The sequence below is a fragment of the Vitis vinifera genome, chromosome 16, assembly GCF_030704535.1.
Source record: "Vitis vinifera cultivar Pinot Noir 40024 chromosome 16, ASM3070453v1".
Lineage (NCBI taxonomy): Eukaryota > Viridiplantae > Streptophyta > Magnoliopsida > Vitales > Vitaceae > Vitis > Vitis vinifera.
The window spans coordinates 14572259-14591679 of NC_081820.1; the positions used below are offsets into that span (position 1 = coordinate 14572259).

General features: G+C 36.1%; 1 protein-coding gene across 1 annotated transcript in view; it reads right to left on the reverse strand.

Annotated features, from left to right (window-relative positions):
* The window catches only part of LOC100260809 (uncharacterized), a 30149-nt gene continuing 10728 nt past the window's right edge, over positions 1 to 19421 (reverse strand). Inside the window, exons 7-13 of the mRNA XM_019225814.2 lie at positions 15805 to 15912; positions 11263 to 11334; positions 11117 to 11167; positions 2672 to 2734; positions 2456 to 2580; positions 1184 to 1421; positions 1 to 881 (exon numbers count right to left, since the gene is read on the reverse strand). Coding sequence (XP_019081359.1) covers positions 168 to 881; positions 1184 to 1421; positions 2456 to 2580; positions 2672 to 2734; positions 11117 to 11167; positions 11263 to 11334; positions 15805 to 15912 — 1371 coding nt within the window. The 3' untranslated portion in view covers positions 1 to 167. The remainder of the gene's footprint in view (positions 882 to 1183; positions 1422 to 2455; positions 2581 to 2671; positions 2735 to 11116; positions 11168 to 11262; positions 11335 to 15804; positions 15913 to 19421) is intronic.

Consider the following 19421-nt stretch of genomic DNA (forward strand, 5'->3'; position numbering starts at 1 on the left):
GGGATGTATAATTTCAAAGAATTTTTCCATAGAAACTACCCTTTTATTCAAGCATATCATTTAGAAATAGAAGTTTAAGCTATAACACGAGTTTTCACCATGTTTTCTAGAGATGAATTTCAATTGAAAGAAGGAAAAGAAACCATGAAAGCCCAAAAGAAACGACTTTACTCACTGTGGAAGTACATGATGTTCAATGCTGTGGTTGGGATGCATTCCTCAGAGCTTTTCTCCAAGAACCAGGAGCTGATGATGCTTTGAGATGAACTTGTTGGAATGCTGGTGGGCCACTTATCGACTAGCCTAAAACCAAATTTTGATGCAGCTGAAAGTATAGATGGCTCATCAACTCTACGCAGGACATGGCAAAGAATTAAAGCCGGTTTCCAGATCTCTCGAGCATCCCTGTTGGATGAAATCAACTCTTTTGCAGTAGCAAACAGTGGCAAGATAGCTTCAGGAATGTAAGTTACACCTGTGCCTATAATGACTTCGAAGCCTTCATCATTCAGTTCCTTGATGGCTTCTATATGGTCTCTATTTCCCCATTCTAGCCTCTTTGTTATTAGCTTGTCGAGGAATGGTTTTTGGAGATTTGAAACTACATTTTCAGCCAGCATGTCGAGTGCTTTTGCATCTCCATCAGTGGCAACCACAAAGTCAGCAGATCTAGCAGAAACCATCGAGCAAATGCCCCCACAGCCACACCCCAACTCCAACACCCTTTTCCCAGTAACAACAGTTGGATTTTGGGCTAGGACTGATGCCATAAGACGAGCCGATTCCCATAGCATCAATCCAGTTGATTTGCATGTGTGTTGGTATTCTTTTGAAAGGACTTTTATCTTGAAATTCCAATTCCCTGCATCTACCTCAATGATCTAGGAGAAAGCAATATGGACAATTGTGATGAATTAATCACTAGGAAGAAAAAGACTGGAGAACAAAAGCACATCTGGGCTGTGCTAATATTTAACCTAATTATAAATGGTTTTACATCAAGAAATGGGCAATGGAACATGCAAAACTGTACTGAATTTAAACACTCAAAAAACCTAAAATACAACAAAAATGCAACATAGGCATAATAATTTCTTAATTCTACCACTCAAAGCAGAGGAGAAAATTGTCATAATGGTAAATAAGAACTTCAACAGACCTATAGATAGGAAGGAAATTTTACCTCATCACTGGAGTGTGATATACCAAACATTTCAAAAGCCATACCCTCGGACATGTCAACCTCAAAATCATTTGCAAGCTCCTTTGCACTGTTCTCCTCACTTCGGCAAAGTTGGTCTGAATTTCTTGATGAGGAGATAGGCTCAACATTTCCTTGACAAAGGTCAAACTTGATGGCAGATTCTGTATAGGAAGACTTTAGACCATCGGAAAAGTGGAATACAGCTTGAAGCCAACGCCTGAAATCACAGACAATATTCATATCTGCATGTGGGAGAATTGGGAATACATTTTCAAAAATAAGAAAAACAAAAGCTATGAAGACAGGCAATTTATAACAGTCAGGAACGCTAATGGTAATTCAAGAAATTCAGTGGAATCCCTTCACTAGCCCAAGTTATCAAATCCAACAGCATCGATGGAATACCTTCTTGAGGTATCCAAGCTAAGCTCCAATACAGTTCAGGAACTTGGATTAGCTGAATGCAACATATCCTTTGACAGGACATGTATCACACAAGAACGAAAAGAAGCCACTGTTGTCATGAACTTCAATGAAAGTGATAGTAGGACAGATTGTCAGCTATTTGACAATGCCTATTGCCTACTGGCCTATGAGTACGTACATAACAAGATTTGGGTTAGGTTCATAACTAATGCCAAAATTGGTAATATATAATCACAACTACACCTCTTATGTAATATAACTATTTCCCTAGTACTATACACGAAGTACACTGACAATATCATTTCAAATTTTTATGTGCTCATTTTTTATTTTCCTCTTGCTGCTTTCTAGTCCTCTGCAGAATGAGGTCTCCTTTTCTCTTATGATGTGTGTAAAAGAACCCATTGTCACAGAATCAACATTGAAGCCAAAAAAGATGCCATGGGAAACTCAATCAATGTACAAGATAACTGCATTCCTTTTATTCTTTCCTTGGTTGCTCAAACAACAGAAGAAAATTTTCCTTTTCCCAACTTCAGAGCCATCAACTGAAGTTTAGATGCTTTAAGGGCGATTTCCTACCTTCATGGAAGCCAAATGGAGCATTTGCAGGTCAATGAGTATTTTCTCACTGGTGTAGGTACTTCATAAAAATTATAAGCTGGAACAGGTTTTCCCCAACCTACTAATATACTCTTACACCTGTTTTTCCATTTTTTTTTTCTCCTCCCTTTTTTTCTCTGTTTTTTCAAGGCAGCTCTTATGCTTATAAACAACAAAAACTAACACCAATCCACACCTGAAACAGAAAATATGATTGTTTACCTATTCATCACTATCTCCCGTGACCGATTCTCTACTTGTTTGCAGCAGAAACCAAGTTCTTCAACATCAAATCCATTTTCTTTGAACAAACTCGTCAAGAACTCATCAGAAAAATAGAAGGCACGCTGAAAATGTATAAGAGGTACATTAAAAAGAAGACCAATTGAAAATCTGGAATGGTCACAATTGGCATATAATTGCTACACTAAAACTTACAGTGCCATCACCCCTGACATAAAAATTTTCGCTGATTTTTTGGTCCTTGCAACTAAACCGTTCCTGTTAATGCAGCACCAATAAGACAATTGTATAAGGATCACAAGGAACTGGAAATAATACATATCTACATACCGGTGTCTGGAGATGGGGGGAGGTTGTTAAATCACATAAAAAAAAGAAGAAAAAAAATATATATATATATATTTCCTTCAAAAGGCTAGGGGTGAGTTCTGTGGAACTAGAGAAGAAAGGATAAAATAACAAAGTGCTTCTAGAAAGTTGTCTGATCAACAAATACCTACAACTTATAAAGAAAAACTTATGATATTACAAGAAAATCCATGCTTTAAGTTAAAGAACACTTAGAAATCAGTAGATATCGTGTCCATCGGGTGAGTAGGAAGAAAAATACAAGGCAACACCAATTGAGAAGATGAGGAAAGTATAAAATACTGAGACAAACGGTAACTAAAACCCCAAAAAATAATGACTTAGTTCAAGTTGAAGGTACAATGAGGTAATAGAGCACACTACAAGATTGTTTCAAAGTTTGGGAATTATGTGATTGCTAAAAGTATCATAATGTAATTTCAGAGAATAAGAAATTATAAAATATCATAGCAGGCTCTACATTTTTATCTAGTAGGTTTTTCTCTCATTCAGACTAACTTTTCTTTTTCTTCTTAACTCTCAGGACATTAACATGATATTGGAATAGGTTTAATCAAATTTCAATCCTCTCTTTCTTCCTTTTTCCCTGTTTTCCTTTTTTTCTTCTATGTTCTCTTTTCCTCTTCTCCAATCTCTTTACACATGACCATGGCCATTACACAAACCCAGAATGGTTGCCAGATTTTTCTTTTGACCCAAAACTGTGGCCAGGAATTTTTATTTTTTTTTCATCTCCTTTGCCCAACACCATTAGTGCAAGGACAAGGAGGGTATGGTATATGTTTTAGGGGTGGGCCATTCGACGGCCATATCCCCAATTTCTGATCTATGTATGTTCTGGTATAAAGTTGTTTTCCATTTTTTTTTTTTTTCCTTTTCCAAACTCCTGTGCTGGAGTTGTTTAGCTACCAAGATCTGACCTTTAAGAGCAGCTTGGTGTTGGGATTAATCCCTGAAAACAGTTCAAAATTTGATTTTTTCAGGGTGATGTCCTCCTATGAATTCCTGTGGGTGGAATTAAAGGCTAAGACCATTGTTGGATGGCCAAATAGTGTGCTTTGTGTGTTAGGTGCTGTGTTTGATCAAAGGCATTCCCTTTTCTGTTCTTGTGTGGGAGAATGGCTGATTCCAATGACATTAAAATGGCCCAACTTCATCCATAAATAATCCAGCTGTGCAGATTACTACTGTGAAATTGAATGGCTATCTGTTGTGGGCTCAAGACATGAAAGTGTTTTTAGAAGTTGAAATTCATTAAGTCTCCCCCTTCAAACTCAGACAAAGGTAATGATGAATGAGATTGTTACAACTATATAGTAGTAACATGGTTTTGGAATAGTATAGAGCTATCTGTTAGTGCAAAGATGATGTTTCTTGATACCACAAAAGAGATGTGGAACGATGTTAAGGAAACGTACTCTATCGAAAAGGAGTTTCATGTCTGTATGAATTGTATGAGGATATGTTTCAGTTACATCAAGAAGATAAATCCTTGAGTGAGTCCTACAGTACATTTACAGTAATGTGTGATGAACTTAATCAGTACCATCCTTCAAAAAATAACTTGGAAATCTTTAAACAAAAAAGGGAGAGTTTGAAGTTTCCAAGTCTTTCCCATGATTACACCCTGGTTTGCAGCCAATTAGAAGTCAGATTTTAGCTAGTCATGGCCATATTGATACCTACTGGTGTTTATTTTCACTTGCTTAGACCCATTGGGTCCACCTCTTGATGCAGAGCATAGATGTCAAACATGCTCTTTTCAGACTTATCACAGGTGTAGGTATAGGGGATTTATCTTTTAGCTAGGATTTTTAGTTATGATTTCATTTATCAAAAATTATCAAAACTTGTTTTCAGTATTATCATGTTTTAAGTTCACCAGATTGTTAGGATTTGTTTTAAAAAATTTCAGCTGATTTGTTTTATCCAGATGTGCTCTGGATTGCCCATATAAAGGCCACTTTTGATGAATATTAAATGATATCAGATTTGAAGTTCATTAAACTCAATCATGGTTGCCTACTTTTCCTCCAACTTTTCTTCCTATTTTTCCTCCCTGTTTTCTTTAACACAATTTTCACTCTTCCTTTATCTGTCTTCCCTACCGAGGCAGCTTCAACTTTGATTCTGTGGCTAGTATTTTTGCAGGTGTAGCTATAGCTCCATCCCTTCATAGCTCCCCATAACTTCCACTGAGATACACAGAGCAGACTAAGGAGATACTTGATGATGAAGTTATTGCATTGTCTTGGTGGTTATCATTGATACCTTACCAAATGGCATGATTGCCCATATGCCAATGCATGACATCTTGACCCTAATCTTTCAGAGCATTGCCACAGTTTTCACACACTAAAGCCAAGTTCCCTCAAGGGAAGGGATATTGATGGAAAGCATACATACCAAACATACCCTTTCAGAGTTAGCATAGGCTTAGGTATAGGCAATTAATCTCTTAGTTATGTTTTCATGTATCAAATTATTGGAATTTATGTTGTTTTAGTATTAAGGTTACCAAGCTGTAAGGATTTATCTTAAAATTCTAGTTAATTTGAGAGTATGCTCTAGACTGTCTGTACAAACACAAACCTCGATGAGTGAAAAATCAGATTTGAAGATTCATTTAAATCATTGGTTATTGCCTACTTTTTCTCCTACTTTTCTTCCTATCTTTCCTCCCTATGTTCTCTAACCTAGTTCGATTGCCCATCCTACATCACCTCTTAGTCTTAATCAAGAATTGTTAATAAAGACCACCCTACATTAGTCTCTTCATCTACCACAACTAGAGGTTCTGGTAGTATGCATGGGCTTGCAGAAGTCTAGGCCAGGGACGCAGATGTCATTTTTGTCATGACACTAACCATACATTTGATACTTGTTGGGCTTTGCACGGAAAATGACATAGGCTAATCAGGTAATGTGTTATAATGCTCTCCTATAAAAGTCTCAAAAGCCTTCAACAATTAAATTTGCAACTGTTGGGATTATAAGCCCAAGAAGCCACTCAAGAGAATTTATGTTAATAATGTAACCAGTACATTATAACACTCACATGACGGATTAAATTATCCCTTTTTTAGTCTATGAGCAATGTATTGATGTGTCCACGGTTCAGATTCTAGATTCTATGGTGCATAGCATTTGGTGTATATAGAAATTGATGGTTATTGGTTCCTTCCAAACTAAAATCATTTGATCACAATTACAACAACATACAGTGGCTATATTAGTAGTGTGATCTAACCTAATAATAGTGGTGGAGTGAGCCCACAAATAGTGTTGGAACTTCACATATTGAACAGGTCATTTGCTAGATACTTCATTAAATGGGTGTATTAGATTGAAAGCATGACAAGCTTGATAGATAGTGAGTAGCTCTTTAATTCTAAAAGGATTGACATGTTTAAGGCTCTTATATCATATGCTTTGTTTTACTTGTATGTATGATACTAAGCAAGCTTGGTAGATAGCAAGTAGCTCCTTAATTCTAAAAGGATTGACATGTTTAAGGCTATTGCATCATATACTTCGTTTTACTTGTACATATGATCCTAAGATTTGCAATTAGAGTGTGTTGAGTATATGGTGTATTGTAGGCTTATCAATTTGAGTAAATAATTTATACGATAAATATGCTCTTAGTTGGTTGTATTTTAATCACAAAAAATCCAAGCTTAGTGTTCTCATTCAAAATAATATTTGGAAAATGATTATATTTAGTTCTTTGCAAAAGGTCATTTGGGTTTTTTTTTTTATAATGTGATTAAATGTGGATAAACAATACAGTCCGAGAAAAGTTTAGATGGTCGATCTAAGTAGACAATCTTCTTAGATCCTTGAAGTGACCATTATCATAGATGGACATTCTTGTGGATATCTCACAGTCGTTTAGGTCAACTTAATATTTCTTTACTCATAGAGTATAACCACGACATTGCGGTAGGATATGGTTTTAGTTTATTAGCACGAACTAGACCATAGGGTTTGGTTTGAACTTTGGTGTGTGATAGGAAGACTTAGGGTGACCATCAAATCCTCGATTGTGGCTCCATTTTAGTTTGATGCACATTATTATGATTTTTAGAAAGTTATTAGGAGATGAAAAGAATATGAAATGCTCAAAGAAGCTTGAGAATGGATTAGAATAAAATATGGGAAGTTGTTCAATGGACAAGTAAAAGCATGGTCTAGTGGCATTTTTGGTATTTTATGTGTTTAAAGATTCCAAATATGTATATAGGCCTGTTTGGATTATTGTCTCACTCTGATTCTATCCTATGGTGGCTTCATGGGTTTTTCATATAATTTAGACATGAGACAAATTATTTAAAATTAGCTACTTTCAATCATGCAAAGATTAAGTCAATTGTTGACTTATTATGTAAAGAAGGTTTCTAATTTTTTGAAGTTTTTTTACTATCAACATACTATTCTAACTTAGAGAATAAGTTAAAATATTCAAAGTTATTTATAAAAAAAAGTCTACTTAGGATTTCCAAATTTTTATTATTATTATTTATAATTGAGTAACCTTTCATGGCTGAACCCTTCAAACTCTCCATAGGGAACCTTGAGGCGTTGACCATGCTCAACACAACCAACACTGGGTAATCTAGGGTATTCAATCAGCGGCAAGAATAGAACCTGGACCATACACCTCTATCACACATCTTGCTATTTGCCTTAACCAACTAGGCATCCTAACGGGCTACTTAGGATTTCCAAATTATATTATGCTAATATTTTGAAATTTCTATTTACATGTGAGGATATTTTAGATTAATGATATGTTAAAAAATAAAAATAAAAAAACAGGTATGAGACTATGGCTTAAGGGATTCTTTATCCTACTCAATATAAAAGGGTACTGAGGAAGAGAATTAAGTGTTTTTTTAAAACCCTTATTTCTCACTCTCATTAATAAAAAACTCTAGCCTCCATAGGTTGCTTTTAGCCCTTTTGAAATTGCCTTAGTTTTCCAACAAAGCCAAATACTGAATATTGAATGGTTGGGGTGGAACCCACATTTTCCGATGCGTCGATCCATGAAGAACACCGCCAAAGGATTCATGGTGCTCAAAACAAAAATGTGACAGCAGTTTATATGGATAGGTGGTTTCTAAGGGTCGTGCTTCATCAAATTTTCATCAACTTCAAAGATCTATGAGGTAAGAACTGAAAACTTTTTTTTTAATTACTATGGTCTTATTTTGTTGGATCATAACACACATTCTTAGATCTGATCTAAAGACACACACACATTCTTGGATTTGATCAAAACACACACACACACACATCCTTGGATCTGATCAAAACACACACACACACACATTCTTGGGTTGTCCAAATCAGGGCTAATTAATACCTTGATCAGATTTGAGGGTTTTATTTTCTAGAAGACCAAATTTTCTAGTCTACAGAAATCTGGGGAGCATGTTTGAAGACTTGAACACTTCCATTCTAAATAAATAACGATCTGATCTTTATCAAAGTTTTTAAGATTTAAAGTTTTCATTTATATATTTTGCACATAAAATATATAAACCTGAGTTTATCTCCCCCAAAACTAAATCACTAATTTTATATCCATGTGGAAAATGAGATATTAAAAAAAATTGAATAAATAAATAAAGCCTGATTATCTTATTTTAAAATTCTTTTAAGTAGAAAATATAGAAATCATCATCATCATCATCATCATCATCATCATCTTCTCAATGAGGTTTTTTTAATATATCTTTCATATAATAATTAAATAGAAGAAAAACATTAACTTGTAAAGAAAAATATAAATATAAATATTGTTAAACAAAAAATAATCATACATATATCATCATTTTTTTATGTCCTTAAATGTATCAAAGTACATAGACCCCATTTTAGCATTAATTGTGTTTCCAAATATTACATACTATTGCTCCATACCACAAATTTTATCATATGTATACTATTTTCACAAAGGAAAAAAACAACTTCAATGTATATATTATTGCTTATTTTATCATTTTTTTAGGAGTTTTTTCCATTATTTCTATGAGTTTTCATCAATTTTCATTCCACTGAAATTTTTCCAGAATTTCTATCTAACATTTTTGATATTTCCAAAAGTCCAACCGCTGATACTTTGCAAATTTTTTATATTTTTGTCTTTAATCGCATCACTATTTCATGAGTGTTAATGTCATTTCCTTTCGAAGCACAGCATTCTTTTCTTCTCAAACTCACTAGAGACTGACATCATGGGCAAGAAAGAGAAGTCTACTATGCTTCATTTGTTTATTCCAATTCTTGTAGCTATTAAGTCATCAGATTCTCCTTTACGAATCTGAAAACAGCAACAGTTAAATCACTTCAAGGTATCAAAGGAGATCTCAAGATTTCTCTAGCTTACAAGTCCAATTAGCACCTTGTCTACTTGTACTAGGTTCTAGATTCCAATGATCTTCTGATTGCTCTTCACAAAGGTTACACCCTCTTTCTCTACTTTATTTCCAACATATACATCTTCTCTAGTGCTCTCTCTAGTATTTCCATTCCTCAGTTTTATCAATAAGCATTGTCTTCTAGTAGCTGTAAACGTGCTATGGATAAGGAAATGGCTGCATTGCATCAAAATGCAACTTATGGATTAGCTCTGCTACCTCTAGGGAAAGATGTTGGTGGATGCTGTTAGGTGTTTCGATTAAATATCAACATAATAGAACAATTCAAAGATTAAAAGCTCACTTTGTGGCAAAAGGATATATGCATACATATGGAGTGGATTTATTTCTTTTTAACCTTCTCTTATTTGGCTCATCTCAGTCTTTTTGGATCCTTATATTGAGTGTTATAATGCCAGCTGGCTATTTCAACTCGACATTAACAATACCCTTTTACATGACAGACTGAAGACAAGTATATGGAGCAACATCTGGGGTATGTTCCTCTAGGGGAACTGTGTCAAATCAAAAAAGCCATTTATGAATTGAAAAAATCACTAAGAGCTTGGTTTGATAAGTTTACTGTTGTGGTAGTTAAGGACCAAAAACAACCTTTCCAATTATTCTGTGTTTGTGTGATGCCAATCATGAAAGTAATATCATTTCGGTTGTCTATAAATGATTAATGGTATTGGAAAACAGGAAATGCTTAAAATACACATTTCTCCTTTTTTTTCGATGGGTAAGAGCAATTGTATTAAAAGTGCCTAAAGAGCGTAAAATACGCATTTCTCTATAAAAGTTTTGGCCTAGTTGAGATATTTCTTTGCAACAGAAATTTCTGTCACAAAAAAGGGTTTTTCTCTCACAAATAAAATAAGTTACTGATTTTGTGGATGAGATAGGAATGTTAATAGCCATACCAGCTCCTATATCCTAATGTTAAATTTCACAGAGATAATGGTATACACTTGAGAGACCTGGGAAAATATAGAAGACTTGTGACAATATCTTATATTAACTCAGCCTGGTATCACTTTTGTTTTATGGGTTGGCAGTCAGTTCATGCAAAATGGACACCAACTGCATCTAAAAGTAGTTTTTTATGTCCTGTGATATCTAATAGGTCCTCTTAGAGAAGTCTTGTGTTTCAACCTTTAATGATCTGGATCTTGTTGGATTTTCCGATCCTGATTAGGATAGTGATCATTTGGATAGAAGATCAATTTCTTGTTATTATACTTTTCTAGGATGTAATTTAAATTTTAATGACATGGAAAAGTAAGAAACAAGGTGTGGTAGCCACATCCAGTGCAGAGACAAAGTATAGGATTACAGCTCATACAGCATGTGAGATGCATGGGTGAAATCCCTTTTATTAGAGACAGCCTTTCTACTGATATTCCAATGATATTATCCTATGACAACCAGTGACAGTATATATTGCCAGCTACCCAGTGTTCCATGAAAGGACCAAGCAGATGAAAGTTGATAGCCACTTTTGAGAGATTTTGTGATGAAGAGATGGGTTACAACAGTTTATGTAAACTCTGAAAATTAGTTGGGAGATGTTTTCAACAAAGCTTTAAGGAAATGAATGTTCTCCAGTATTTTGCAAGAAGCTGGGCATGATGCACATTTGTGCTCCAGCTTGAAGGAGAGTATTACAAAGTTTGAAACTTATATAATTGCTAAAAGTAAAAGGGTCATATTATAATTCAGAAAATAAAAGATCATAAAAGACTCATACCATGCCCTACTTTGATGTTGTTGGCTCTCATTCTCTTTATTAAACCACCAATAAATAAATAAAAATGAAGAAGAAGATACAACACAAACTAACCTGAGCAAGGTCACCAGTGGCATAATCTCGGAACAACACATAACCATTTGGCTGGAAAAGAAAAAGAAAAGTTGCTTTCGTAATGTTTGAAGAGTAAAAATTAGATGTATAAATTGAGAAACATCTCACCAAGAGGCCTCCCTTACCTTGATAACTTTTCTGATATTCTGCAACACTAGAGGCATCTTCTCGGGGGACACTGCAGATAACACAAATATCTGCTTATAACAAGTTAGCTTGACTAAATAACAGATTCGCTTATTTCACAAGTAAAATGAGTGACATGAAACACAAAAGTCAAAATGCTCAATTAAAATCTCCAAAGAGGAAAGCAATTATCCATTGGAAAAATTAAACAAACAGTTCTCAACCTAATTATGCAAACTGCATTGTTGAGAGAGAGAGAAAGAAGAAAAACCTTAATTCTCATTCATGTGATTAACTACTTACAATTGAGAAGTATATATATATATATACAAGCCTAGGAGAACTAACTACCATACATGTAACCTATATTAAAAAGGAAAGATTGTACACTATATATACATTATATTCAACACTCCCCCTCAAGCTGGAGCATATATGTCATATGCACCAAGCTTGTTACAAATGTATTTAATCCTAGGACCTCTGAGAGATTTAGTGAAGATGTCTGCTAGTTGATCATTTGAATTAACAAAACTTGTAGCAACACATCCTGATGTGATCTTCTCTCTAATGAAGTGACAGTCAACTTCAATATGCTTAGTCCTTTCATGAAAGACTGGATTGGATGCAATATGTAATGCGGCCTGGTTATCACAGATGAGTTTCATCTGTTCATCCTTTCCAAATCTCAACTCTTGAAGAAGATGTCTCAACCATATGAATTCACATGTTGCCAGAGCCATAGCTCGATACTCGGCTTCAGCGTTAGATCTGGCCACTACATCTTGTTTCTTACTCTTCCAAGATATTAGATTACCTCCAATAAAAACATAGTACCCTGAAGTGGAACGTCTACCTGTGGGTGAGCCAACCCAATCTGCATCTATGTAACCAACAACCTGAGTATGACCTCTGTTCTCGTACAACACACCTTGGCCTGGTGTGCTTTTGATATATCGAAGAATGCGGATTACGGCATCTCAATGGCTATCACATGGTGACTGTAGGAATTGACTAACAACACTCACAGGAAAAGAAATGTCTGGACGAGTAATGGTGAGGTAGTTCAATTTACCTACGAGTCGTCGATATCTCCCAAGGTCTCCTAAAGGCTCCCCCTGTCCTGGTACAAGTTTGACATTCGGATCCATAGGTGTGTCTACCGGTTTACAGTCTAACATACCGGTTTCTTCCAGGATGTCTAAAGCATACTTCCTTTGGGAAAGGACCACACCGGAACTAGATTGAGCTATCTCAATTCCCAAGAAATACTTGAGTTTCCCCAAGTCTTTAGTCTGAAAGTGGGAAAAAGATGTTGCTTTAGTTTCTGAATACCATCCTGATCACTACCTATAATGACGATGTCGTCCACATAAACAACCAGATAAATACACTGCCCCAAGGAGTTATGATGATAGAAAACTGAATGGTCTGCTGTACTGCGAAGCATGCCAAACTCTTGAACAACAGAGCTAAAACGGTCAAACCATGCTCGAGGAGATTGTTTCAAGTCATATAGAGAACGGCGTAACCTGCACACTAAACCAGACTCCCCCTGAGCAACAAAACCAGGAGGTTGCTCCATATAAACTTCCTCGACAAGATCACCATGAAGGAAGGCATTTTTAATATGTAACTGATAAAGAGGCCAAGAACACATAACAGCCATGGAGAGATGCAGACGGACAGAAGCAATCTTGGCAACAGGGGAGAATGTGTCACCATAATCAGAACCATAAACCTGAGTATAGCCTTTAGCAACTAAGCGGGCCTTAAGGCAATCAACCTAACCATTAGGACCAACCTTAACTGCGTAGACCCAACGACAGCCAACTATAGATTTACCAGAGGGTAAAACAACAAGATCCCAAGTACCATTAGAGTGCAGAGCAGCCATTTCATCCACCATTGCCTGTCGCCAGCCTGGATGGGAAAGAGCTTCATGGGTGCTCTTTGGAAGAGAAAACAAAGGATATAGCAGAAACAAAAGCAGAATAGGGTGAAGATAATCGATGATAACTCAAAAAATTGTAAATAGGATGAGGATTACGAGTAGAGCGAGTATCTTTCTGAATAGCAATGGGTAAATCATCAGGAGAAGGTAGAGCCGGGGCAGGAGAAGCCGAAGGGGTAGGAAGTGAGTCAGCAGGTGCCTCAGCAAAAGGGAGAGGAGCAGCGACACGAGGGCGACGATGATAAACCTGAAGTGGTCGAGGAGGCACGACATCAGTTGGGGAGACAATGGGAAGGGGCAAGACTTCAAAAAAAGGAAGAGACTCAAAAGTGGTGGAAAAGAATGGTGAGTCCTCAAAGAAGGTGACATCAGCGGAGATAAAGTATCGATGAGTCTCAAGGGAATAACAACGATAACCCTTCTGAAGTCTGGAATATCCCAAGAAGAGGCACTTCATGGCTTTGGCCGGAAAGCTTGTCCTGTCCAGGAGTGAGAATATGAACAAAGCAAGTACAACCAAAGACACGAGGAGGAAGGAAATAAAGTGGTTGGTCAGGGAAAAGAAGGGAGTGAGGAATCTGATTGTGTAAGACAGAGGAGGGCATACGATTAATCAAATAACAAGCGGTAAGAACAGCGTCCCCCCAAAAACGAAAAGGAACATTACTATGGAGGAGGATAGTACGAGCTGTCTCAACAAGATGTCGATTCTTGCGTTCAGCTACCCCATTTTGTTGAGGAGTATGAGCACAAGAAGACTGATGAAGAATCCCATGATGAGACATAAACGAAGTAAATGGGGCTGAAAAATATTCCCTGGCATTGTCACTGCGTAACACACGAATAGAAATATTGAACTGGGTTTGGATTTCAGCATAAAATTTCTGGAAAATAGAGAATAACTCAGCTCGATTTTTCATTAAAAATAACCAAGTACATCGAGAATAGTCATCAATGAAAGTGACAAAATACTGAAATCCTAAAGTAGACGCAGTCCAACAAGGACCCCAAACATCAGTGTGGACAAGCTCAAAAGGAGACTTTGCCCGATTATTCAAACGCTTTGGGAACGAGACACGAGTATGTTTCCCAAGCTGACATGACTCACACGGAAGCGACGACAAAGTGGAAAAACGAGGGACCATCTTCTGGAACTTGGAGAGACTAGGATGACCCAGACGATTGTGAATGAGGAGAGGAGCATAAGTGGAAATGCAAACTGCAACAGATGAATCCGAGGTGAGGTGATAGAGGCCTTGAGACTCACGTCCTATGCCAATCGTCTTCCCCGTACTCCGGTCCTGCAAGGTCACAAATTTATCGAAAAAGGTAATAGAGCAATTAAGAGTACGAGTGAGTTTGCTGATGGAAATAAGATTAAAAGGACATTCAGGAGTACAAAGGACAGAAGTGAGAGGTAGAGAAGGCAGAGGAAGGGTCAAACCAATACCTTTAGCCACAGTTTGAGAACCATTAGCTAAGGTAACAGTAGGTAAAGCAGAGGTAGTAGTAATAGAGGAGAAAATATCCTTATTACCAGATAGGTAATCAGAAGCTCTAGAATCTAGAATCCAGGGTCCAAGAGAAGATATGTGGGTAAGGCAGGCAGAGGCATTACCAGGCTGGGTAACAGAGACAATAGAAGCCTGAGATGTCTGAGATGCAGAGGACCTCGGAGGCTGAGGCAGCGGAGAATCAGAGGACTGGGCCATATCCACTTATCTGGAGAATAAAGTATGTTTGGATCGAAGAGAGCCCTAATACGGCTTCAGATTGCGGCGTGGCACCACCAAAAAAGGGAGACGGCCTTAGATCGCGGCGTGGTACCACCAAAAAGGTAGAAGAACACTTCCCAAGGCACTTGTAGGGATTGGGGTGGAGAAAAAGTAGTCGGAGCTTCGCCGGAAAGACTGTTTGGAGGGCCGACGGAGACAAAAATCCCCAAAAGAGGTACGTGCAGGGCTCGGATGGGAGAACCAGGGATGTAGGGAGGTTGGTCGGCGTCAGGCGAAGCTGGAGGAGGAGGCGCGTCGTCGGAAAAGGTCTCACGCACCCTCATGCGCCAGCGCGTGAGATGCAGTCACCGGCCGGAAAAGTGAGCGTGGCCGGCACGTGGGGGAGATTTTGGTTCCGGTGCCTTCACAAAAGTTGGAGATCTCCTCCAGGCGCTCCTTCTGGTATGGTTGGTGTCGGAAAAAGACGTCGCCGGAAAGTTCGCCGGAAAATTTTGCCGGCGGTGAGTGTTTTCTTACGACGATCCAACTGACCAGAAAGTATTGGGAGATGGGGAAGGTGACCGGAATGAAACACGGCCATCGGAAGGTTTCCCGGAGTTGATGACACGGGAAACTGGAAAGAATTAGGTTTTCTCCCTTGGCTCTGATACCATGTTGAGAGAGAGAGAAAGAAGAAAAACCTTAATTCTCATTCATGTGATTAACTACTTACAATTGAGAAGTGTCTATATATATATACAAGCCTAGGAGAACTAACTACCATACATGTAACCTATATTAAAAAGGAAAGACTGTACACTATATATACATTATATTCAACATGCATAAATCATAGCTTTTTATTCCAGTACCATGGTTATAATGTCGACTGAAGAAGGTGAAATATGCTCGCTTAGGTCATCAACTGTCAGATCACAAACAAATGCACTAACCCGATTCTCTGTGAAGTCTTTATGTGTCTGCAATAACAAAAATGGTTCCATTCATGCAATTCAGGACATGTAAGCCAAATCAATATTTCACATTGAGACATGGACAATGTATAGTAACCAGCATCTGCTTTGAAACTGTCCTAAGTGTATCAAGATCAAATGCCAGTATTAAATTCACAAGTAATCCAATTTGAACCCACTAATTAGAAACTGATGTGTTAGAAAAAAATTGTTTATCTAGTATAACTTCAACTGAGCAAAGATAACTAAATAGTTATAACATGTGCCCAGGTTGGAAAACTTACTGCATTTGAAGAATAAATTTTTTGCTTTAACTTCTAAAATGCTCTACAACTCGAAGAAAGCAAATAAATCTACTCTGACATCAAATTTCAAGAATAAAACTTCCAAAGTAGAGATAAGTTCTAATCCAATCCTAGTATAATGAGTTTGATTAGAATTTCTAATAGAAATATAAGTAATAACAATAGGCTACAAGTAAAATTAAAGGTTTTAGAAAGATTTTCTTGAATGTAACTCAAATAATCTTCTAGATCTTATAGGTTAATCAACTTCTCAGCCTACTTGTAAAAATGGTAAAACCTGGTAATACAATTAACTGCAAAACATTAAAAAGAGGCAACTGATAAATATTTAAGTATAGTGTACAGTCCAATTCTCCAGGATTGAAATGTAGACAATAGACAGATGTTTACCTCCTGTCTTTATATCAGTCATACCTTCTCCAAACCATATCAAATAGTACAAGCTAGAGTTTGTGGGTGGCTACTCAAGCAGTCAAATGACACAAAATTCAAAATTGCGGATGAGTTTAACCCAAACTCCCAAGCATATGATGAGATACCATTAAGATCCAACAAATTTACAAGACCAAGTTTTTTACCTAAACCAAACAAACCATCCAGAAGCAAACAATTTCACTCTCATCATACAATTTACAAGGAATGTTAGCATCTTTTGTTGTTCGACAATAGCAAGAAGATAGTGTAGAAGTAAATCACTAATTCTGAACATAGAATTTTCTTATAGAGGTTGTAATTACATCTTCTAATTACATCTCAATTATTTTTGGACACCATTTAGAATTTTCTTTACTTCTCTAATTTGATTAGTTTTTTAATGTTTGACATGTTATGGAGAAAATTGATGTTGTTTCAATTAAATTTAGTGGAAAATATTATTTAAGATGATCCTTCCCCCTTAAATGTGATGTGGAAGGCCCATAGTTGTACAAGCTGCACTTAAGCACAATGCTCAACTACTCCCTAATTATATAATGCCTTGCTTGCCAAGGCATGCACCTTGTTGGAGAGGCAAGCCTCATCTATTTTATTATTTCCTTTTTAACACCTTATTCTTAACATTTCTGATGGTATATTTAAATTTACATATTTTCATTTATTTATTTTTTTGTTGAATGCTTCTTTTAAATGTTTGGAATCTTAAATTTTCCATCGCATAGATTGGTTCTTGGATCATATTTTATAAAATTGATATGATCCTAGGTTGTGTTTCACTCCACTCAATCACATATATTGTGTTGTGTGTTGCACCTAAGCCTTAGAAGACTTTTGCGCCTTAAGTGTACCTTGCACCTTTTAAAACTATGGGAAACCAGGTCTCGAGGGCATTCTTGACAGGACAACCTTAAAACCTGTTGATGGTAACAAATTGATAACCACTTGGTCCTGAAATAATTCTAAGTTGGTTGAATCCAACATTAATCTGTCTCTATGACCCTTTACCATAGACTTGAACATGTGGAATGATTTAAAGAACTTTACCATCAAACAAACAAGGTTCAAAAATTTTATTTTGGGATTTAATTAGTGAAATATGAACAATGATAGAATATGTCCCAGATTATTATAATGGCAATCTACCTTATGGAGGAATGAGCTAGCACCAACATAACTTTCTTTAGTCATCAGATACAAAAAGATGCTCATTTTGGTTGGTTTCGATGAACCTAAGGCTTGAATTTTAGTTTGTTCGAGCAGCTCTAATGAATAAGGAGGCGCTACCTGATCTTAATACTTGTGCATAGAGCAGTTTTAAGAGATGAAATTCATCTACAATCTCAGCACATTCTTACCAAGGATTCAAAGTCTTCTTGCGCATATTTGTAACACTCTTAGAACTTTACTCATTGAATAAGAGAATCCATCAATTTTTTTTGGTATGAAACTGTTCATACTGCTATTCATATAATTAATGTACTTCCAACAAAACCTGTTTGGATAACATTTCACCCTATAAAATTCTATTTCTTACTTCACCATCTCATCCTCATCTTTGCATCTTTGGTTGTCTTTGTTTTGTTCATCTTTCTGTGTTCCAAAGAACCCAATTATCTCCACAAGCCACTAAATTTGTCCTTTTGTGATAAGTAGTGACCACAAAGGTTTTTTTTTTTTTCTCATTTTAGAGGCCTGTCAAACTTGTACATCTCATAATGCTATTTTTCTTGAACCATTCCTATTTTATTCTCTCAGTCAAGATACTTCTCCTTTAGATATTTCTTATCTTCCCTGATTTCCTAGTTCAGTGCCTCCTCTTCCCTACAGGTCTGTGCTCAAAGATGAAAGCTTCCACCTGTGGTTTCTCCTCTTGACCACCCACCATTGTCAGATCCTCTTCTCCATAATATTTCCACTACTGCACTACCACCTCTTCTATGGTGTTCCTCTTGTATTTTAAATTACCTCCTTATCCCTTTCTAGCACCCTCAGGCTATGTTTAGTTGGCCGGATATAGCATAGGATAGGATAAGAGAGGAGATATCATATCCTATCCCATGTTTGGTTGAACATAGGATAGGATAAGTTATCCCATCACTTATCCTATCCTATGTCCAACCAAACATGGGATAGGATAAGTGGTGGGATGTATTATCCACTCTTTTTTTTTTTTTTTTTATCTATTTCACATGGGATATGTTAATCCTATGGTAAGATATGGGATATACATATCCCATGTATCAAAAATTTATTTTTTATCAATTTTTTACTTTTTAATACATTCATTTTACAAAATAAAAATTTATATTATAAATTAAATTTATGATTAAAAAAGAAAAACTAAAAAAATATTTATAATATAATATTAATATATAATATATAAATCATTTTTACATATGAAATAACATAATATACAGATTTTTTATTTGTAAAATTTAAATATTTTAATCATGAATATTGTTAAACATAACAAAAATTTCAATTTTTTTAAATATAAAATATTTGAATGTGATATAATTTTTATTTTAAACATTGAAAATAATATATATTTCATATTATTTTTTATTCATTTTACAAATTAAATATAAATATAATATAATATAGTATGGATACTCTACCCTAAAATATTATATCCATAGAATAAGCATATCCAAGGATATCATATCCCATTGGAAATCATATCCTATCCAATGGGATATGATATCTTAGGATATACATATCCAATCCTATCCTATCCTACCAACCAAACATAGCCTCAATCCTATTTCTATTCCT